At 41.3% G+C, this 24,602-nt stretch overlaps 1 protein-coding gene across 3 annotated transcripts in view; it reads left to right on the top strand.

The window, feature by feature from the left end:
- LOC311052843 (IQ motif and SEC7 domain-containing protein 1-like) overlaps nucleotides 1–6,458 on the top strand; it is a 210,478-nt gene extending 204,020 nt beyond the window's left edge. For all 3 annotated transcript variants that reach the window (XM_084068066.1, XM_084068068.1, XM_084068067.1), the window contains 3 exons: nucleotides 1,225–1,401; nucleotides 3,728–3,777; nucleotides 5,727–6,458. In XM_084068066.1, the coding sequence (XP_083924192.1) occupies nucleotides 1,225–1,401; nucleotides 3,728–3,777; nucleotides 5,727–6,323 (824 nt within the window). In that variant the 3' untranslated portion in view covers nucleotides 6,324–6,458. The remainder of the gene's footprint in view (nucleotides 1–1,224; nucleotides 1,402–3,727; nucleotides 3,778–5,726) is intronic.
- Nucleotides 6,459–24,602: the final 18,144 nt, after the last annotated feature.

Genomic DNA, 24,602 nt, shown 5'->3' with positions numbered 1-24,602 from the left:
GATCCACCGACCCTCCATGCTTGGGCATCAATAGATTGTCATCAGCATGACATGAGAGAGCCACAGGCATGATCAGAGGAGATGGGGAGTTTGAGCATATCAATCAGGTGTCAATATGAATATAGGTGTCAGACCAGAAAGAGCTTCAAAGGTTTACCAATAAAATCTTTAAATCAATTCTAAAAGTGACTGGCAGGGGCCGCCAAGTGGTTAAGGCGTGTACCACATAGGCTGATGTCCTGGGTTCGACCCCCCCCCGCCCCCTGGCAGACAGTATAGTCCAAGACAAAAATATCAAGACTCACCATCTCCGGTCTACTTCCCGTATCTGCGTGAAGTAGGCGGACACCTTTTTAGGAGACCGAAAGCAGGTTGGAGTCTATTATTTCCAGTGTAAGAGTGAACGTGCTAACACAGCTTCTGAACCATTCTTTAGCTCCGTGGTCACGGAACTAAATATTGCACCTTATCGTCACAAGCCACACCGTATGATTCCCAAGATTTTCATACTAAAATCTACTTTATTATCGAACCTTTCTCTGTCCCGGCAACACACTCTCGCGGGATCTAGCACCAGTAAACATAGAACGTTTTGCCGTCAGATGCCGGCGCCCCCTAAGGAGACCATTTGTAGGATTTGTGTACCATTTCGCCTCTAGTGGCTCCGATTGGGATGCGGATCTTCCTAAATGAACCACCTTTGGTGTGTAGTGCAGCTAAAACCGGGGCTATGATGAGTCAGCGTTGCGTAAAGCAGTGGTTCTCAACCAGTGGTCCGGGGACCACCAGTGGTCCTTGAAGGGATTCCAGGTGGTCCCCAGCTAAATGATGTGGAGAGTTGGTAACCAAATGGACCCTTATAGATCTTTAACTCTTGAGAGTGTCAAATAAAACCAAATGGACCCTTACGGGTCCATTTGGTTTCATTTGACACTCTCAAGAGTTCAATTATTGTTAAAAATCTGCATTACTTAATTTACAAGAAGTCTACACAATTAGAGAATGTAGAAGGATTGTTATTTTTGACCAACGTCTGCCTCTTATCTCTCTTATGGTACAACATCAATACAGCATGGAATTGTGGACAAAATCATCAAACGGTGGTTCCGGGGCTCAAATGCCGAATAAATAATGTTACTTGATTATGAAAAGGGTTGAAAAGCACTAAAAGGCGTAAAGGTAGTAACTGACGTCACCTTGCTGCCCCTTTCCCCCCCCGTACAGCGGAGCTGGAGAAGCAGAAGGGGGTGGTCCGACCCAGCATGTCCCAGAGCTCCGGCCTGAAGAAGGAGGCCGGCAACGGGGGCATGAACCGCCAGAGCCTGGACGACACCTACACCATGGGGGAGGGCCTCAAGAGGAGCGCCCTGAGCAGCTCCCTAAGGGACCTCTCTGACGCAGGTACCCCTCGCTTTTATACCAACCAACCAACCACAGTGTTTCATTTAACTGAGAGAGGGCTACAAATGGAACCAAATGGAGCCTTAAGGGTCCACAAATGGAACCAAATGGAGCCTTAAGGGTCCACAAATGGAACCAAATGGGCCCTTAAGGGCCCATTTGCTTCAATTTGTAACCCTCTCTGAGTTACAGACCGGAAGAGTCGGTTTTGGGTCCATTTTTTTGTACACACTCTTGAGTTAAACTAACGCTGAGGTGTCTTGCTTTGTGCCACGAGGGGAACATTGTTTAGGAATGGCTACATGTTGTTCCACACAGCACTGTTAACTCTATGTGTGGATCTCAACCATTGAACCCCATCGCCAGAAAATCTACTACGATCTACTTGTAGATCGGCTATTTCATGGGGAGAGATTTGGCCATAGAAGGAAACAAGCAGAACCCAAGTACAGAGCCAAACTCGGACCCGTTTCAATAAGTATAGAGGGGTTTAAGTGGTACAAATCCACCATCTCTTATAGGCACAAAGATTGGATCGCTAGGTTTGGAGTGGACAATGTATCTTTTTTTTTTAATTAAATCCAGTCAGTCCCGACAGAGAGAGGAAGTAATGGCACCAACGATGTCTGAGCTACAACAAAGACGGCAACGCTTCCTAGTGTTCAATCTGGTGTGCCATGTGCTTCAAATAACTTTATTGACATTGCTATCTAGTGTAGGTGTCCTACACAGGGACATTTCGACAGGGTCGAAATGTCCCTGTGTGCGACTTCAAGCCCTAGCATTTTACAATGGACTTGACAACTGAACACAACTAGTATACTGTTTGGAAATACAGGCTTAGTCCATTTCTATACATTATATTTGTCTTTTGATTGATGAATGAAATTGATGGGCAGTTGTCACCCCTCATTATTTGAAACCGGTTTGTTTATGAACAATACCATTTATGTTTTTTTTTCATGTCACATGTTTACCTGTCATTCCTAAATTGTGTTCCTGAAAACATTCCACGAGAAGCCTCCCTTGCCTGATCTGTATTCTTTACTGACTCAGAAATCACTGGCCATTCAGTCATCTCGTCTCACGTTATATATTTGTGAAACTAATCAAAAGAATGCAGTTGTGATCTGTGGCGTTCTAAAAAAATGTTGCAACTTAATTTCGCTTCGGCCTCGGTGCTAACAATCATTTCCATCCATGAATATCGGTGTCCAACATACAGTAGCGCCTCCGTCTCCGAAGCGATGTGCTTTGAAAACGTACATTTCATTCATTACTGTGTAATGTTATGTTATTGGTTGATTAACTTGATACCAAAAGGAGATCCAGTCATCAGGGGTCCTGTCTCACTCTCAGTGACGCAGTAAAGATCAAATCCTCCGCTACTTCATTTACAAAACGATATTGGTTGTTCAGTCAGTGATGAACTTAATAGAAGTGATGAGCCGTCCACTTTTCTCTCATGTGTTTTTTTGTTTCGTTTTGTTTTATTTTATTGGTTGAGAACTTTCTATGTAGGATGTGGCATGATAGTGGGTTCATTGTTGTGTAACCAATGTTTTATTTAATTTCTCCTTTCTTGCCATATTCCATTTCATGCGTACTTATTGTTATTTCCATACACATCAGGGTTTTTTCCTGGTTATGTGTGATAATAATCAGTCATGTATCATTGGCTGAGTGTGTGTGTTTGCCTGTACATCCCACATGCCATTGTATTGCTTTTGATGTCTCTCTTCTCCTCTGTGACTGTCACTACTGCTGGATTCAAGCCACCCTTTATTCTCCTTAATGACAATCCTCATCTTGTGACAACGTTAAGATCCGGTTGTCACATTGTATCGGGACAAACTCAAGAGACTCTCTAGGTCATCTTCAGGTGAAAAGTGCACCTTGTCTCTCAGGGACCATGCACGCCCGTCAGGGAGCGTCGATCTTAACTGAGATTCATGTTGACTTAGGTACATGTCGATTCGAGCTTTCGACTTAGTTTAGAGGTAAATGACACAGAATGATGTTCTAGATATTGAATGAATCCGAGTTGAGCCCTGAATTAAAAACGGAGAAAGAAGACTACACCCTTAAAGATAGCCACAATACTCACCACCTGTTTCCCCCACACGCTCCCAGAACCAACCAACCAACCAACCACCCCATTGATTCCCTTATCCCCTTTTCTACCCACATTTTGTTACCTTATACGCACAGTCACAATCTCCTGCACTGCTCCCCTATGGGACCGGAGAGGGCTTACCCTGAGCCTCTGTAGTTGATCCAGGAGTACTGTCCATCTCTAATCTGTGGTATTGCATGTCTCGGGCAGGCAAACGGGGGCGTCGCAGCAGTGCAGGATCACTAGACAGCAATATGGAAGTAAGTTGGAAGCAGCTGGTATCCAAGCTACTCTCTATGTGATGATGTGCACTGTCAAAAAAACACACCATTGACTTTTTTTTTTATTGTTTTGGTCTTGCACCCTCTTTGCTTCATAGACAGTTCATTCGTTGTTGTTGTTGTTGTTGTTGTTATTATTTTTTTAGATCATTTATTTATTTTTATTCCTGGGATGCCTTTATTATTGCCGGCCTGCCTCGGTTAGTGTGCATGCGTTGGGCTGCCTTGCCTCTGATCCTGCCCCTGTATGGAAGTCACAGTTCTCCTGTTTTTTGGTCAAGTTATGTGGCCAATATGAAACAAGCATGACTCTACTAACCCCATACACCCCCACACCCCTCCTCCTTCAGTCCCTCTGTCCTCCCCCCTTGCTGTCTGTCTTTCTTATCATTTCCTGTCTTTTCATTCACTCACGTCGAGCAGCCAGACTTTTCTTTCGGTCCTTTTCCTTCCCTCCGGGCGGGGCACAGGGGTGCTAGTTAGAATCTGTCTGCAGCCCCAGGGCCAGGTCTGTTTCTTTTCTTATCAAAAAAGGCCAGGTCCAGGCAGGAACATACTGTACTGTATAGTAAAGCCCTTTACAGGTTTTATTAAAGATGTGGATTTCATTCATTCACCTTTTTATTCATTCCATGTGTCCATGAAGTCCATGTGCTGGGTTGAAGTCTGGATCGAAACCCTCTGACAAATTTCATTCTACTTTCAAATAAAGTCCCACCGCGGTCTCTCTGCAGTCGTAGACGAAGCATCAAGCATGTGACAAAAGGATGAAAGGAAAAGCTTTAAAAACTGATGGGATTAGAGCCAGCGGTTCCCAACCTCGTCTGGATCAGGGCCAACTTGAAAATCTTGAAAGCGTTCGTCGGCCCACCCATTTGACCACTTCAATGCGGCCGCCCAAAGTACGGCCGTGTTAAGTGGCCGGATGGGTGGGCCGCGTGTATTTTCATAGCAGCTTTATTTGAATGAGTAATCAAGTGATTGTGTTCCGGCTTGGATCAATGGAATACTCAGTATACTTTTAAGTTCCTATTTCTCTGTATCGCTATAACTCATTTTTCAAGGTTTTTAAAGAAAAAAGTTCCATGGCTAATTAAAAAAAACAATACGTTCAGTTTTATGTAAATGTTATAATATAAATCAAATCTTAGTGTTTTGCCGATTATTTGGGGGCCCACTGATGGCCCGCAGGTTGGGAATCGCTTAATTTTTAGCAGAAGAATTGATGGCTTGTGTAGAACCGGAGCCACAGACCAAGGGAACAGTGTGAAGCAGCAGTGCACAACCAGAGCTCCGTCCCTGCTGCCTATACTGCTGTCTAGCTGAATGCTATCCCAGTGTGGATGGAAAGTCTGCCTGTTATACACCCTCTGCATGTGGCTTCTGAGCCTCCATCGATTTTAACATTGTGCATGTGTGACTCCCGGCAGGTTCCCAAAGTGTTTCGACTGCAAGTGAAGAGAGAAATGGCATTCTTTTTGCTCATGTCTTTGTCATTATGTAGCTTGTTATATATATTTTAAAGTCTGGATTTAATGAGCCTGATTTATGCATAGTTGTACGGTGGCGTCCTGCATCGAAAATAGATTTTTTTAGACGTGGGACACCATCGTACGACAAAGTGTAAATTAGTCATTAAATTTAATTTGAGTCCTAAAGCTCTTACTGTAAACATTTTTGTGATGTTTGGCCATCAATAGAGGCATGAAGTGTTGTCAAAGGTGAAACATTCATGTTCTCTCATTTTTTTGTTTGTCATTTGCATGCCCAATAACATTTTTTTGCTACTTATTGTTTATCCTAAACATGCCGTCTGTATGAATCCTTCAGGCAGGTGCAAGGCACCTAATAGCGTAGCAAACGGTGCAAAGTAGAACTTGCATAACGTCTGACCTGGCACGTTGTTGTACCTCCCTTTTGTCCTGCAGGGGTCCATCATTAGCAGTCCTCACACGCGCCGGAGAGCCACCACTCCGCGTGAGGGCGGCGCACCCCGCGGCCATTCCTCCATGCCCAACTCCGCCTCGACCGGGAGCATCCTCGGCTCGCTCTTCGGCAGCAAACGAGGGAAGCCTGCGTCTCAGAGCCACCCTCCCATTCCCATTCAGCAGCAGCACCACCCCGCCCAGCAGCAGCAGCAGCAACAGGCGCACCCCACCCTTATATCCCACAAGCCCCACCCGTCCAACCTCCACCACACGGCCCAGGCCGGGCAGCCCGCTCACCCCCACCACTCCCAGTACTGCCAGGTCCAACAGAACCCCCCGCCCTACCACCACCACCACCACTACCACCCCCCGCCGCACACGCAGTTCCACCAGCACCCGGCCTACACGCACACCGCGCACCAACACACGCACCCGCCTCCTCCACAGCAGCAGCAGCAGCAGCAGCACAGCCACCACAGCCAGCATTCTCACCACGCCTCACACTCCCAGCACGGCCCTCACCACCACAGTCAGCAGCCGGGTTCGGCGCCCGGCGGACCCAAACCCAAACACAGTGGCATCAGCACCGTGGTGTGATGTGTTTTGTTTTTTTTCCCCTCGCAAAAAGAGGGGAAAAGGGAGACACGGGGAAAAAAGTAGTAGTGAGAGAACTCGATGAAGGAAAGGCAACTGCTTACACCAAAGGGACTGACTGGCATAAAGTCTGCATAACGGCCTGTCCACTGTGTTTTAACTGCTGCTGTGGTGGAGACGACGGAATCACAGGCAGTCACCTAGTAACCCTACAACTCCCCAAATAATATGCAGGATGGAAACCGGACTCAAATCCTCCGCTAAGGGGCCTTTGCTAAGCTCATCAGGGCTCCGCGGGGGTGTTGTGTGTAGGAAAATGCCTTTTAATTTTCCATAAAAACTCCCACCTCGCTACCCAGCCGTGATGGATGAAGCGGAACGCTGGTTTTCTCAACAAGCCACGACACGCCATTTGCTCCATTCCTTTCCGATAGCGCTGTCTTCCCTTCAGATAATCAAGAGGAGAAAGGCATCCTGGGTTTAAAAAGTCGTGACGGATAAATAACGGTGGGAACGCTTTCTCTAAAAAAAAAAAAACAGCGATGGCATATTATATTGTACACAGTCTTTCTGAAGAAGCTAACTTTCAACACTGCTTTCTTGGGTTTGCAGATGCTATATTATCATTTAAGAACCGCTACTTGTTGTTGCCTCCTGTAGAACTCATACGTAGTGAAAAAGCTAGATATAATCATTTCACACTACCTTGATCAACGGACAGGTAAAACAACTGAGTGAACCGGCTCAGTCGTAGTAGTTCTAGTGCTGTAATTAATGTAGACGACAGCATATATGTGTTGTCTCTTTAGCTCTCATAAATAAATGTGCCAATTACTAATGCATAATCTATTTAGTCAAGACTTCATGTACAGTATATTGTGCGTAAAGTAAAATTGTAAGATTATACTTACATCAATTATTATTATCAATGAAATGAAGTTTATCAGTATTATACTGGCTCTATGGTAACAGAACACAACACAGTACATCTGAAAAGGAGAGAACTCCCATTCAGTCTGGCCTATTATAATATAATCGATTTATGGAATCGTATTTTTTTTTTTTTGCCTTTTCAATTTGATCAAGAGCCTCTGGATGGCAGCTGTAGCGTACGAGTCCTAAAGTGTGGGGCTGGTTTTCGGGGGCCGTTTTCCTGGTTCCACTCAGAGAAAGATGGTTCCTGTTGATATGCTGGGTCATTTGGTCCCTTTAAATCTCAGTTTACCACTCATACTGTGGCTGCTTAGAGCTGTATAGACTAGTGAGGCTTTGTAGTGGAAGGTGTGAGATTTCTTTCGACTTAGAACGGCACCTTTTGGACCTTTCAGACGGTTTGAGTGTACTTCAAGGCTTGTGGCTTCCAGTCACATCACAGATGGACCCCACAGATGGACCCCCACAGAACATGTTGCACCGTCTCTTGTCTTTAACCACTTTCCACCTGGTGTTCCTATTTTAGGCATGTCCATAGGTGAGGTTTTTCCAAAAATGTCCAATTTAATAGCAAAGATAGCAGATCTACCTCTACAAGCTCGTACTTGTGAGCTTATAGATAAGATATTATTGCTAGTCATAGTATTGGGGCTAAAGTGGTTAAATATGCAACAGCTGCTTTCCCGACTCTCAAAACAAAAACAAATAAACAGTACCACGTTTAAATTTAGTTTTTGCCTTGATAAATACGTTTTTTTTGTTTTATTCACCAGCCAGATTTGGCGAGTGACTAAAATCTGCTCTTATGTAGTGAAGTATTTTTTTGATTTAAATTTGTTTTGTTTTGTTTTTTTTACACGTGCAATATCTTTGTCCTGATTTTGTACATTCAGAACAAGCAAAGGCGTCGATCCCTCCAGACAAGTCTGTTCGTTTTCACGTTGTGTTATTTATTTATTTAGCTTCGGACCCCTTGTCAGTCTTTTTCGGAGTAAATTAATTGTGACTGTCCTCATAAGTCTCTGAGAGGTACGGTCTTGGAGTTCAGTGGAATGTCTTATAAGTGATTTTTTGCATGTAATGTTATTGATGTGAGGCTACTCTCTGCACATTGTATAACAAATCAGTGTTACCATAGCGAGTTTAAGTGCAATCATGTTAAAAAAAAAACAGACTTTGGACTGAGAGTCTGTCATCATGTTGTCCAGGAAGAGATTCAGGTGAAAAAAATTATTAAAAAAATATCTTTTTTCATTTCAAGAATATATAAATACTAGAGATCCCAGTGGAAAGAGGAATGTGTGTATATATTTTAATAAAAGGAATATGCTTCCCTTTGGGCTGAAAAGAAATATTTTGCTGGATAAGCACACGTGAAAGAACACTTTCATTTTTTTCAGGAAATGCCGATATAATACATTGAAAAGCAAAACAGAGCAAAAGGAACTGTGTGTATGGTATGTAAAGAATAACTTTATACATTCTACAAATAAGAGTCTATTATAGTGAGAGTCAACTGTTTGTCCCAATATTCAGGTTGTAAATGTATTTTAACATTCTTGAAGAAAAATCATTACCATAAGTCAAGCGTATATACTCAACATAATTTCAAACGATGGTGAATACTCACTGTTATGACACACACTCAAGCAGAAATTCAGAGGTTAAAAACATATCTTTATATATGGGACATTAATGGTCAGTTGAATGTGTCTTTCTATTGATTTATATATTTCTTCTATGACTCTGATCTGATATCTCGGGATGATGTAAAACAAAAGCAAAAGAACAGACATCTCTTTATGTTGGTGTGTGTTGTAGTGCTTCTAATGTCCACGGTCATCCTTAATGTGAGGAGATAAACCCCAACAATGCACTGCATGATTCTGATGCATCGTGTATCCAAATTCACTGTGAGCTTAATGGAGAAGGAGAACAAAAAATAATAATGAATAATAAACGTTTTGACATCTGCACAGTCAAATCCTCGTTAATCCGTGTTAATTTAACTCCAAGAGTGTGCAAATGGAGGCAAATGGACCCATTTGTATACTATTGGAGTTACAAACCCTTCCATGTAAGGGTCCATTTGGTTCCATTTCATTTTTATTAACACAACACAATGAATTTTACTGTGTACATTTATTTCTTATTTGATTTTTTTGGTTTCTTATTCATTTTGAATGTCCCGGTGTTGACTTGCTCTTGCTGTTCTATGTTGAAGCTGATAGTTATTGGAGCTCGGCATGCATTTTCATCCACTTAGCCATTTGCAAAAAAAAAAGAGCAAACATTGAAAAACCCATTGCACTTCTGGTGAGATTGCCGAAGGGCTTTCATTGTGTAAATAGGAGGGGGAGTTTGATGTGCAAAAACTGAAGAACTTGTAAACGAGGGGGTTTATCTAAATATTATGAAGTTGTAAAGGGACCAAGTTGGCAAAGAGGAAAAAGCGCTGTTGTATATAATGTGTATATTATCTCTACTCTATTCTGATATCCAGGATGTACACATCATCACCCGAGAGGTTGTCATGAACATATCGCTTGTCTCTGAAACTGTCATTTGCTATAGATCTCAAAAACAGACTGTTAGAAACCTTTTTTTGCCATTCTGCATCCACTAGAAACCTCTCACTCTCTCTAGCTCTCTCTCTCTCTCTCTCTCACACACACACACACACACACACACACACACACACACACGCAGCACCTGCAGTACATCTAGATGCATACAGATACATACATGCACACATCATTGCTGCAAGATGTTCTGTCAGGCGCGAGACACATTTAAAAAAAAAAGGGAAAGAACAAGAGTGGCCTCATAATTTCTATGTGCATTCTGTTTGTACAGTGAGTAGTGACTCGGTAAGACCCCAGTTATTGTAAAACTTCAACTGTGACGATGTTGAGAACACAAAATAAACAAATATATGACTTATGGTATGCAGGTCTTGTTCTTGGGTCTATATTGTAAAATACTTTATATTTTGCACTACAGTCTATGTTGCTTCTTAATATGCATTTTTCGTATCTTCTTCCAGACACTCTTAATGCTACAGCTCTTGCACTAGAGGGCATATTACATTGATAAGGACCTCAGTAGGAATATTTGTGCTATTGCACCACCTATTGGTTGGTTGAGTAGTGTTCACCCACAGTGCAGCAGTGTACCACTCTGGCAATTTCTTAGGCTCAGAAAGTTTACCAAATTTTAGTGTGTCTTGTGCAACTACATAATATTGGCATTTCTTGCTGGATGGAATACTCTTAACATGGAGACTGAAATATAAGAGTTGTGTCCCCTTTCTCAATACAGACTCCTGTTCAACTTCAGGTTTACAGGTGTCAAGAGTCTTGAGGCTTGGGTCCCGGCTCCCGGGGAGACATCAAATTTCTCTTTTGGGTCTTGAGTCCCAAGACTCAAGATCCAAATGAGTCTTGAGTCAAGACAGAGGCTCCCGCGGAGACATCAAAATTTGATGTCTCCGCGGGAGTAATTGGTTCGACTCGAGACCCAAAACAGAAATTTGATGTCTCCCCGGAATCATACGAGGAAGTAAAATGTATAATAAGCAAGAAAGGAAACATGGCCGCAATAAATGGATCCAGGGAGAAAGCGTGGCAAAGTATTGCGGACAAATTAAATGCACGTCCAAAAGTCGTCCAAAAATATATAATATAATATATACAATTCATATACAAGTGCATACATATATAATTCAGTTGAATATTGGAATTATCGCCTACTAATCTACAATGCGATAGCCTATTATATGCGCCATGCATCCAACCATATGTCTGAGTCTGTGCTTAGGAATGTGTCAAAAACAAAAAAATCTCCATGAATTCAAGGCTTCATGGAGTGTGTAATTGATAGAAAATAAGTATTTTTTGGGTGAACTATTCTTTTAAGTGTTTTGTTCAGGGACACTTTGACACATTGTTGAGGCCTGGGATCGAACTTGGGATTTATGGCTTGCCAGGCAGGCTCTTGCCAGGCAGTTGTACTCTGTAACAGTAAAGGGGTTTCAGGGGAAACCAGCAAAATGAGGAATAATATAATAAAAGACTGTCTTGCTAATAAAGCGTCATGTCTCTCATTTTCTACAATGTATTTGATAGTCCTGTAGCAGAGGCCCTCAGATTTTGAGATACCCCTACCCGAGGTAGAACAAAACACAACCATGTTTTTTCTTATCTTTAGGGTCTCCCATTAGTGAAATGGATTGTTGTGAAATTTTATTTTTGGGCAAAATAAGTTTTTTGGGCTATTCTTTAAAACTACCCCAATCTCTGAAAAAGGCTAATCCGAATAGGGTAAAGGTGACCAAAAATGCTATAACTTGAGAATGCTCACTCTTATCTTCATCAAATTTGCTGAGGTATGAACCAGGTGTCTACCCTACATCACCAAAGAGTCAGAATGTAATTTACCTAAAGAAATACTGAAATATAGTCCTTTAAACACACTTTTAGTTTAGGCGGAAATGGTACCTTTGTAGTGTGGACTCCTCTACTTTCCCTCATTTAGAAAAACAACATACATTTATGTCAAACAAGCTGTTACTGCATAGCCTAAGATTCTATTAAACAATAACCAGTGGTTGTGTGGAGAGATCTAGTACAGTTTTATTGCAAATGAGATGTCTTTAGACATACATACCCCTAATCACAGTATTCCATTTGTGTAATGCTTCTCTGTATTGAGGCCTGCAATTCTTAAAATGAATTAATCTATGCAGCTTTGGTTTGGATGTGTATATAAAAAGTTCTTACTACTGAAATCATAAATTCATATATCCATTAATTAATGACATGGCTTCATGTTGCCCCTGCCACACACAGCAATCATGTGTGAGTGTGATTGAATATGGTGCTGTACTTTGCATATATGAAAAAAAGCACCGTACCCTAAAAAAGCGCCTGGGAATCCATTGGACTTGTCCAAATTGCAGAGATACAATTAGATAATTGTGAAATCCAATATTTTGTTTGTGATTAAAACACTGAAATGGTCACCCGTTTAACTAATTATATAGTAAATGTCCAACTACTTATATTTATTTTTTACTGGAACAAGGCTTCAAGATATCCTCAAAACACAACAAAACTAATAGTCACAATTTGCAGTAATTCAGAAGGTGGTGGCAGAGAATATTGTCAGTTGAGAATATTTTCAATATTGAAAGGTTTTGGATAGCTCTGTGGATCAAATTTAGCCCAAACTAAATTCATCTTTGACTATACACCCCACCCCAAAAAAATGTCTTGCATTATGAACCAATCTCTCTGCACCCCTCCCCTTACCCACCCAACTCCTCCCCTACATACACGAGAATATTTATTTTTTTCGTGGACAAGCGCAGTGTCATCTTGTAGACACAAGATTTTGAAAAACATTAAATAGATGTTTTAACACATTAGGAAGGCAATAAGTGTGAGTGTGCAAAGAGGTTAGTGTAGAGGAGGTTAGTGTAGAGCTGTCAGAACCGAGTATCTACTGGGTGCCTAGACAGGGGGGAGTATGGGGTGTGGGTCTGGTCTAGAGTTTACACTGGGTGCAAAGCGGGATATACCTGGATGTGTGGGCAGGGCATATCCCCGCCCAACATAAATGGGCCTGGGGTTCCCCTCAGGTGGGTAGAGGGGAGTATAGGGGGTCACTGGATTGCTCCCTGGGCACTTGGAGCACAGAAGAGCAAAGTTAGGAGCCAAGGAGACCCTGAGCTTCTCCTCCCCCCCATGTCCGACATGCAAAACCTCCAACAGAAATGATACGCCATTTCAACGAAGACAGTTCTGCAAACGATACATGAAAGATAAACTTGTATCTTTGCCAGATCTCACTCCAAGTGGCTTAGGGTGCCTGCGCTCTCCTCGTTCTCAGCTCCTCCAAAAGCAAATTAGCATTTGGGGTGCAAACGATTTCTAAGTCACGGCACGCTGGAGGACGGAGTGAGGAGGAGGCAGAAATTAAGGTATTGGAATTTAGCTAATGCGTGAGGCTGAGAGGAGTGTCCCTATGTCGCCTGGCTCACTGGATAGTCCCACTGGTCCCAAGTGGACCTCCACGCTTGCTCCCAAGATAGGCATTCCCGAGATAGGCTCTCTTTAGTTAGCATAGGTAGTGAGGACAGTCCCCAGTGGTGGTGGTTGTAAGACCTCCACATGTTGCAAGACTGTGTCATATACATATGTATGTATGCCAAATGGACCTCCTGGCGGGTCTGGCTGGCTCCTATGCCCGAGATAGGCGCTCGTGAGTGGGCATAGGCATTCGTAAGGAGGGTCGCCCCCCCATAGTGCTGGTTGTAAGACCTCCACGTGGTGGTGCATGACTGTGTGTCAGGCAGACAAGGGTGTATGTCGGACTGGCTCACAGGAGAGTCGTGGTGGCTGACCGTTAATATTCCCAGGGGCCCCCAGTGACTTATCATTATGGCTCAGAGCGTCCTCTCCCCTCTCCAGAACAGCTCCACAACAAAAACTTGGTGTTTGCCTAAAGCAATGCTTGTTTGTGAGATAGCAGCAGAGACACAGCCCCTTATGGGCGTGGAGGTCGGTTAGATTGGGATTCTATGGGGAGACTGGAGCCCAGGGCGTCATGGGCTGTCCCCTATACGTACCTTCTTGCTGTTAAAAATATCAAGGTTCAAGCTTATTGCCAGCAGTACCAATCATAAAATAAAGTCATGTGAAATTAATTTTGCACTAAAACCTCACACAACTACTAGTCTCAGGAATAAGGAGATGTTTGTGACAAGCACATCTGCACCTTATCCACGCCACACTCCTCCACCACCCCTGCCTAGACACCCAGACACTAGATACATGTTGTGATAGCTCTGTACTGACTTGCACATCCTCTCTAGGCCCATAAGGGGCCATTTCTCTCCACTGTATCCCCACTTAGGAGTCCATCTTCCCCATAGACCAGAGAAGTGGCCATTCTTTTTAGTGTAGCGTTGTGAGCTTGTACATCGGCTATTTTCACAATGTTTGCCTCTTTCTTACCTAATATTTGAGATAATATTGAGTCTTAAGAGTAATTCAATTGTAACTTTAGAAATGTGCAGATACCCTGTATACACATACTGTATGTTGGTTTGTTTACTGTTGAGTATTGAAAACAATGTTGCACATCAAGCTAACCATCTGGGTGGGGACCCCCCAAAATCATTTGGGGGACCCCCAGTTTGGGAACCAGACACCTTTACAAACAAATTGGTGAAGACATTTCTCAGTGAATTTCTTCCAAGATTTGTGTAATATTCCCAGTCTATCACATTGGCAGCCATGTTTTACAAATGTCACAGTACCTACCACCCAGTAATAATTAATTCATTCCTTATTGGTATCAAAAGAAATCTTGAAAGCTTCAACAGAATGTGAATTACATGTATAGGTGATGAATTCACCAATCCTGGGCATTATGGCATGTAGAAAAGGGAGAAATGTCAAATTACATTGTTAAATATGCTTATAACCAATTGCTTTAATATATAATTGTACTTATAATCACTTGACTATAATTTATATATGCTAATTGGATTCCTAGATCACCAAAAATTGGATTAGGCACCAAAATGACTTGTGTAGGGCAAATAATGAAGGAGTAATGGTCTTTTAAGGAACTGGTGACGGCCATCTTGGACATTTGACATTTCTAATGATCAGATTTTGGTAAACTTTTGATATGTTATTAAGTACACCTGATACTACAATAAACCATTGAGAAACCTTTGGTTCTAATTATTTTTGGGTCAAATCATATTTGCACCCGCCTATAATGTTTTATTTCCAGAGATGGGTTATGTCTAAAGAAGTCTAATTTGCAATAAAACTGTACTAGATCTCTCCACACAACCACTGGTTATTGTTTAATAGCATCTTAGGCTATGCAGTAACAGCTTATTTGACATAAATGTATGTTGTTTTTCTAAATGAGGGAAAGTAGAGGAGTCCTCACTAGAAAAGTACAATTTCCGCCTAAACTAAAGGTATGTTTAAAGGACTATATTTCAGTATTTCTTTAGGTAAATTACATTCTGACTCTTTGGTGATGTAGGGTAGACACCTGGTTCATACCTCAGCAAATTTGATGAAGATAAGAGTGAGCATTCTCAGGTTATAGCATATTTGGTCACCTTTGCCCTATTCGGATTTGCCTTTTTCAAAGATTGGGGTAGTTCTAAAGAATAGCCAAAAAAACTAATTTTGCCCCAAAATAAAATTTCACAACAATCCATTTCATTAATGGGAGACCCTAAAGATAAGAAAAAACATGGTTGTGTTTTGTTCTACCTCGGGTAGGGGTATCTCAAAAACTAAGGCCTTTTTTGAGGGCTTGCTACAGGACTATGATATTACCTTTATATTATTTAATAAATTATGCATTTCACCCTCTATATATTGTCCAGCAACCTTTATATTGTATACAATTGTGTTTCAGATTAACCTTTATATTTTACTTGGTCAGCTCTTTTTTCCCCTCTACACCTATACCTCTTTGCCAAAAATCGCAGCGTTGCGAGGCGTTGAGAGCTTGTAGATCTGCTATTTTCGGCTAATGTTCCCCTCAGAAAATGAATTCTAGGGTTCAAGTGGTTAATGTAAAAAAAACGAAATCCTATCACACAAAGATTTGGCGGACCCCTATAGTAGCTCTGAGGACCCCCTAGGGGTCCCGGACCCCCTGTTGAAGACCCCTGTTCTAGACCACTGCTGGTTCACAATTCAGAACAGCTATCCAGCTATAACGTTTAATACAAGTAAAAGCAGTTAATAAATAAGTGGAGTAGCTACAATAAACAAAGATATTATTAGCATATTTTAAACCAGAGGTTCCCAAACCTTTTAGCTCGGGACCCAAAACATAAATTTGATGTCTCCCGGCCGGGACCCAAAGTAGTGAAAGTAGCAGATCTACAAGCTCACAATGCGTCACATCGTAAGCTTGTATGTAGATCTGCTATTTTCACTACCGGGTGGTAAACGGAACCCTCGTCCCAAAAACACACTGCCCCATTTTTTTCGCGCTCCGAGGCCGCTGGTTTAGACCGTCACTACCGAAACGTTTTTGTGTCACTACCGAAACGAAAGTTAAATCCAAAAAAATCACTAAGTGTGGAGGCCAACATCGTCCCCGTCCCCCCAAAAACCTGTTAGGAGTACGTTTCAGGCAATTTAGAGTTGATTTGTAGTACTTTGTAGTGGAGTAATTTTTTTTTTCACCATTGTGTCACTACCGAAACGTTTTTGTGTCACTACCGAAACGAAAGTTAAATCCGAAAAAAATCACTAAGTGTATAGGCCAAAATCGTCCCCCCAAAACTTGGTAGTGGAGTAATTTTTTTTTTCACCATTGTGTCACTACCGAAACATTTTTGTGTCACTACCGAAACGAAAGTTAAATCCGAAAAAATCACTAAGTGTATAGGCCAAAATCGTCCCCCCAAAACTTTGTAGTGGAGTAATTTTTTTTTTCACCATTGTGTCACTACCGAAACGTTTGTGTCACTACCGAAACGAAAGTTAAATCCGAAAAAATCACTAAGTCTGGAGGCCAAAATCGTCCCCCCAAAAACCTGTTAGGAGTACGTTTCAGGCAATTTAGAGTTGATTGGTAGTACTTTGTAGTGGAGTAATTTTTTTTTCACCATTATGTCACTACCGAAACGTTTTTGTGTCACTACCGAAACGAAAGTTAAATCCGAAAAAAATCATTAAGTGTGGAGGCCAAAAACGTCCCCCCAAAAACCTGTTAGGAGTACGTTTCAGGCAATTTAGAGTTGATTGGTAGTACTTTGTAGTGGAGTAATTTTTTTTTCACCATTGTGTCACTACCGAAACGAAAGTTTGTCACTACCGAAACGAAAGTTAAATCCGAAAAAATCACTAAGTGTGGATGCCAAAATCGTCCTCCCAAAAACCTGTTAGGAGTACGTTTCAGGCAATTTAGAGTTGATTGGTAGTACTTTGTAGTGGAGTAATCTTTTTTTCACCATTGTGTCACTACCGAAACGAAAGTTAAATCCGAAAAAATCACTAAGTGTGGAGGCCAAAATCGTCCCCCCAAAAACCTGTTAGGAGTAAGTTTCAGGCAATTTAGAGTTGATTGGTAGTGGAGTATTTTTTTTTTCACCATCGTGTCACTACCGAAACGTTTTTGTGTCACTACCGAAACGAAAGTTAAATCCGAAAAAATCACGAAGTGTGGAGGCAAAAATCGTCCCCCCAAAAACCTATTAGGAGTACGTTTCAGGCAATTTAGAGTTGATTGGTAGTACTTTGTGGTGGAGTAATTTTTTTTCACCATTCACTACTGAAACGTTTTTGTGTCACTACCGAAACGAAAATTAAATCCGAAAAAATCACGAAGTGTGGAGGCCAAAATCGTCCCCCCAAAAACCTGTTAGGAGTACGTTTCAGGCAATTTAGAGTTGATTGGTAGTACTTTGTAGTGGAGTAATATTTTTTCACCATTGTGTCACTACCGAAACGTTTTTGTGTCACTAACGAAAAGAAAGTTAAATCCGAAAAAATCACTAAGTGTGGATGCCAAAATCGTCCTCCCAAAAACCTGTTAGGAGTACGTTTCAGGCAATTTAGAGTTGATTGGTAGTACTTTGTAGTGGAGTATTTTTTTTTTCACCATTGTGTCACTACCGAAACGAAAGTTTGTCACTACCGAAACGAAAGTTAAATCCGAAAAAATCACTAATTGTGAAGGCCAGAATCGTCCCCCCAAAAACCTGTTAGGAGTACGTTACAGGCAAATTAGAGTTGATTGGTAATTTTCGTTTCGGTAAAATTTATTTTACCGAAACGAAAGTTAAATCCGAAAAAATCACTAAGTGTGGAGGCCAAAATCGTCCCCCCAAAAACCTGTTAGGAGTACGTTTCAGGCAATTTAGAGTTGATTGGTAATTTTCGTTTCGGTCAAAAGTTAAATGCGAAAAAATCACTAAGTGTGGAGGCCAAAATCGTCCCCCCAAAAACCTGTTAGGAGTACGTTTCAGGCAATTTAGAGTTGATTGGTAATTTTTGTTTCGGTAAAATTTATTTTACCGAAACGAAAGTTAAATCCGAAAAAATCACTAAGTGTGGAGGCACTTTCGTTTCGGTAGTGACAAACTTTCGTTTCGGTAGTGACACAATGGTGAAAAAATAAATGTATTCGTCTTGTTTGTTGTTCAAGTCAAAGCACCAGGAAGGCTGTATTTCTTGGCCAACAGTTAGCTCAATGGGTTGAGACGCAGTATTCATGATCCAGAGGCCATAAGTTCAAATCCCACTGGTGTCTTTACTGTGATGCTTCCCTTTGCAGACTAACTTCTAGAAAAACAAGTTAAAACCACAAGGAAACCTGTAACTCTCAGCCGACAGCATAACTCAACAGGTAGAGTCCAATAACATGACTTGACTTGACTTGAGTGCGTTTGATTCCCACTCGAGTCAAGTGTCCCCGGTAACTTGGGGCAACGGATAAATTGACTGATATCCTTAGTGATGCTTCCCTTTGCAGACTAACTTATAGAAAAACAAGTTAAAACCACCAGGAAACCTGTAACTCTCAGCCAACAGCATAGCTCAACTGGTAGAGCGTCTGTCCAATAACATGACTTGACTTGACTTGAGTGGGTTTAATTCCCACTCGAGTCAAGTGTCCCCGGTAACTTGGGGCAACGGATAAATTGACTGGTATCCTTAGTGATGCTTCCCTTTGCAGACTAACTTCTAGAAAAACAAGTTAAAACCACCAGGAAGGCTGTAACTCTCAGCCAACAGCTTAGCTCAACTGGTAGAGCGTCTGTCCAATAACATGACTTGATTTGACTTGACTGGGTTCGATTCCCACTCGAGTCAAGTGTCCCCGGTAACTTGTGGCAACGGATAAATTGACTGATATCCTTTGTGATGCTTCCCTTTGCAGACTAACTTCTAGAAAAACAAGTTAATTCTAGAAAAACAAGTTAAAACCACCAGGAAACCTGTAACTCTCAGCCAACAGCATAGCTCAACTGGTAGAGCGTCTGTCCAATAACATGACTTGACTTGACTTGACTGGGTTCGATTCCCACGCGAGTCAAGTGTCCCCGGTAATTTGGGGCAACGGATAAATTGACTGATATCCTTAGTGATGCTTCCTTTTGCAGACTAACTTCTAGAAAAACAAGTTAATTCTAGAAAAAAAAGTTAAAACCACCAGGATTAAGTTACCGGGGACACTTGACTCGAGTGGGAATCGAACCCAGTCAAGTCAAGTCAAGTCATGTTATTGGACAGACGCTCTACCAGTTGAGCTAAGCTATTGGCTGAGAGTTACAGCCTTCCTGGTGGTTTTAACTTGTTTTTCTAGAAGTTAGTCTGCAAAGGGAAGCATCACTAAGGATACCAGTCAATTTATCCGTTGCCCCAAGTTACCGGGGACACTTGACTCAAGTGGGAATCGAACCCACTAAAGTCAAGTCAAGTCATGTTATTGGACAGACGCTCTACCAGTTGAGCTAAGCTGTTGGCTGAGAGTTACAGGTTTCCTGGTGGTTTTAACTTGTTTTTCTAGAAGTTAGTCTGCAAAGGGAAGCATCACAGTAAAGACACCAGTGGGATTTGAACTCATGGCCTCTGGATCATGAATACTGCGTCTCAACCCATTGAGCTAACTGTTGGCCGAGAAATACAGCCTTCCTGGTGCTTTGACTTGAACAACAAACAAGACAAATACATTTATTTTTTCACCATTGTGTCACTACCGAAACGAAAGTTTGTCACTACCGAAACGAAAGTTAAATCCGAAAAAATCACTAAGTGTGGAGGCCAAAATCGTCCCCCAAAAACCTGTTAGGAGTAAGTTTCAGACAATTTAGAGTTGATTGGTAGTGGTAGTGATTTTTTCGGATTTAACTTTCGATTCGGTAAAATACATTTTACCGAAACGAAAATTACCAATCAACTCTAAATTGCCTGAAACGTACTCCTAACAGGTTTTTGGGGGGACGATTTTGGCCTCCACACTTAGTGATTTTTTTCGCACTTAACTTTCGTTTCGGTAAAATAAATTTTACCGAAACGAAAATTACCAATCAACTCTAAATTGCCTGAAACGTACTCCTAACAGGTTTTTGGGGGGACGATTTTGGCCTCCACACTTAGTGATTTTTTCGGATTTAACTTTCGTTTCGGTAAAATAAATTTTACCGAAACGAAAATTACCGATCAACTCTAAATTGCCTGAAACGTACTCCCAACAGGTTTTTGGGGGGACGATTTTGGCCTCCACAATTAGTGATTTTTTCGGATTTAACTTTCGTTTCGGTAGTGACAAACTTTCGTTTCGGTAGTGACAATGGTGAAAAAATAAATATACTAAGTCCAGAGCTAGGGACCAAAAAAAGTCACTACAAAGTACTACCAATCAACTCTAAATTGCCTGAAACGTACTCCTAACAGGTTTTTGGGGGGACGATTTTGGCCTCCACACTTAGTGATTTTTTCGGATTTAACTTTCGTTTCGGTAGTGACCAACTTTCGTTTCGGTAGTGACACAATGGTGAAATGTACTAAGTCCAGAGCTCGATGAATGTTAGGGACCAAAAAAAGTCACTACAAAGTACTACCAATCAACTCTAAATTGCCTGAAACGTACTCCTAACAGGTTTTTGGGGGGACGATTTTGGCCTACACACTTAGTGATTTTTTCGGATTTAACGTTCGTTTCGGTAAAATAAATTTTACCGAAACGAAAATTACCAATCAACTCTAAATTGCCTGGGGGGACGATTTTGGCCTCCACACTTAGCGATTTTTTCGGATTTAACTTTCGTTTCGGTAAAATACATTTTTACTGTACTCCTAACAGGTTTTTGGGGGGACGATTTTGGCCTCCACAATTAGTGATTTTTTCGGATTTAACTTTCGTTTCGGTAGTGACAAACTTTCGTTTCGGTAGTGACACAATGGTGAAAAAATAAATTTACTAAGTCCAGAGCTAGGGACCAAAAAAAGTCACTACAAAGTACTACCAATCAACTCTAAATTGCCTGAAACGTACTCCTAACAGGTTTTTGGGGGGACGATTTTGGCCTCCACACTTAGTGATTTTTTCGGATTTAACTTTCGTTTCGGTAAAATACATTTTACCGAAACGAAAATTACCAATCAACTCTAAATTGCCTGAATGGTTACTTACACCACACAGCCAAACAACAACGTGCAAAATACGCACGCGGGCCACGGCGGAGCAATGTGCAGCAATGCTTGCGAATTGCGAGACACAACGTTTCATAAATAAATGACCCTGTCATGAGATGATTTCTGTAGCCTGAGCATTGATAAACGAGGGGGAAAGCTGTCTAATCTGATACAAAGTAGGCTATCTTGAAGATATTAAAAAGGTCCTCTAATCAAAAGGAGGATCTGTGCGTGTGCATTATGCCTTTGATTTTCATCAGCAGCCCACCAAACATCACTCCACGGACTTGATTAAGATACGACTTCAGGGAAAACTGGAAATGCACCCGCAGGCAAACAAGCATCAGACCACAATATTAATGGTTCTCAAAGTGGGGTCCGCGGAGCCCCAGGGGGTCCTTGAAAATCCTGCAAAATAGGTTAATAGAACGTCAAAATCAGTTGAACCACTTTGACCCTATTTTATGCATCAGCTGTTTGAAAGTATCCAATCTAAGTGGTGGGAAAGTAACTAACTACCACGTTGTGAGCTTGTAGATCTGCTATTTTCAAACATTTCAGTACTTCAGTACTTTTGGTACTTTAAATACATTTTGATACCAATACTTTTGTACACCAGACTTTTACTTGTAACAGAGTGCTTCTACATTGCAGTATTGATAATTTTACTTCAGTAAAACATTTTAGTACTTTAAGTCCATTTTGATGCCAAAACTTTTGTACTTTTACTCAAGTACATTTTGAATTCCGGACTTTTACTTGTAACAGAGTACTTCTACATCGTAGTATTGATACTTTTTTTTAAAATGCTGGTGACGAAAAATGACGAAAAATGCTGGTGACGAAAAAAATGCTGGTGAAAAATTACGAAAAATGCTGGTGACGAAAAATGACGAAAAATGCTGGTGACGAAAAAATGCTGGTGACGAAAAATGACAAAAAATGCTGGTGACGAAAAAATGCTGGTGACGAAAAATGACGAAAAATGCTGGTGACGAAAAAAATGCTGGTGACGAAAAATGACGAAAAATGCTGGTGACGAAAAAATGCTGGTGACGAAAAAATGCTGGTGACGAAAAAATGCTGGTGACGAAAAAATGCTGGTGACGAAAAATGACGAAAAATGCTGGTGACGAAAAATGACGAAAAATGCTGGTGACGAAAAAATGCTGGTGACGAAAAATTACGAAAAATGCTGGTGACAAAAAATGTTGGTGACGAAAAAATGCTGGTGACGAAAAATGCTGGTGACGAAAAATGACGAAAAATGCTGGTGACGAAAAAATGCTGGTGACGAAAAATGACGAAAAATGCTGGTGACGAAAAAATGCTGTTGACGAAAAATGACGAAAAATGCTGGTGACGAAAAAATGCTGGTGACGAAAAATGACGAAAAATGCTGGTGACGAAAAAATGCTGGTGACGAAAAATGACGAAAAATGCTGGTGACGAAAAAAGACGAAAGATGCTGGTGACGAAAAATGACAAAAAATGCTGGTGACGAAAAATGACGAAAAATGCTGGTGACGAAAAAATGCTGGTGACGAAAAATGACGAAAAATGCTGGTGACGAAAAAAGACGAAAGATGCTGGTGACGAAAAATGACAAAAAATGCTGGTGACGAAAAAATGCTGGTGACGAAAAATGACGAAAAATGCTGGTGACGAAAAAAATGCTGGTGACGAAAAATGCTGGTGACGAAAAAATGCTGGTGACGAAAAATGACGAAAAATGCTGGTGACGAAAAAAATGCTGGTGACGAAAAATGCTGGTGACGAAAAAATGCAGGTGACGAAAAATGACGAAAAATGCTGGTGACGAAAAATGCTGGTGACGAAAAAATGCTGGTGACGAAAAATGCTGGTGACGAAAAATGACGAAAAATGCTGGTGACGAAAAAAATGCTGGTGACGAAAAATGACGAAAAAATGCTGGTGACGAAAAATGCTGGTGACGAAAAAATACGAAAAATGCTGGTGACGAAAAATGACAAAAAATGCTGGTGACGAAAAAATGCTGGTGACGAAAAACGACGAAAAATGCTGGTGACGAAAAATGACGAAAAATGCTGGTGACGAAAAAATGCTGGTGACGAAAAATGACGAAAGATGCTGGTGACGAAAAAATGCTGGTGACGAAAAATGACAAAAAATGCTGGTGACGAAAAAATGCTGGTGACGAAAAATGACGAAAAATGCTGGTGACGAAAAAATGCTGGTGACGAAAAATGACGAAAGATGCTGGTGACGAAAAAATGCTGGTGACGAAAAATGACAAAAAATGCTGGTGACGAAAAAATGCTGGTGACGAAAAATGACGAAAAATGCTGGTGACGAAAAAATGCTGGTGACGAAAAATGACGTAAAATGCTGGTGACGAAAAAATGCTGGTGACGAAAAATGACGAAAAATGCTGGTGACGAAAAATGACGAAAAATGCTGGTGACGAAAAAAATGCGGGTGACGAAAAAATGCTGGTGACGAAAAATGACTAAAAATGCTGGTGACGAAAAAAATGCTGGTGACGAAAACATTTTGGTGACGAAAAATGACGAAAAAATGCTGGTGACGAAAAATGACGAAAAATGCTGGTGACGAAAAAATGCTGGTGACGAAAAATGACGAAAAATGCTGGTGACGAAAAAAATGCGGGTGACGAAAAAATGCTGGTGACGAAAAATTACGAAAAATGCTGGTGACGAAAAATGACCAAAAATGCTGGTGACGAAAAGATTCTGGTGAAAAAAAATGCTGATGACGAAAAAATTCTGGTGACGAAAAATGACGAAAAATGCTGGTGACGAAATAATGCTGGTGACGAAAAATGACGAAAAATGCTGGTGACGAAAAAAATGCTGGTGACGAAAAAATGCTGGTGACGAAAAATGACGAAAAATGCTGGTGACGAAAAATGACGAAAAATGCTGGTGACGAAAAAAATGCGGGTGACGAAAAAATGCTGGTGACGAAAAATGACGAAAAATGCTGGTGACGAAAAAAATGCTGGTGACGAAAAAATGCTGGTGACGAAAAATGAAAAAATGCTGGTGACGAAAAAATGCTGGTGACGAAAAAATGCTGGTGACGAAAAAATGCTGGTGACGAAAAATGACGAAAAATGCTGGTGACGAAAAATGACAAAAAATGCTGG

Source organism: Gymnoscopelus microlampas (assembly GCF_963454915.1).
Source record: "Gymnoscopelus microlampas genome assembly, chromosome: 10".
NCBI classification, from domain to species: domain Eukaryota; kingdom Metazoa; phylum Chordata; class Actinopteri; order Myctophiformes; family Myctophidae; genus Gymnoscopelus; species Gymnoscopelus microlampas.
This window is presented reverse-complemented; position numbering and strand designations above follow the sequence as displayed.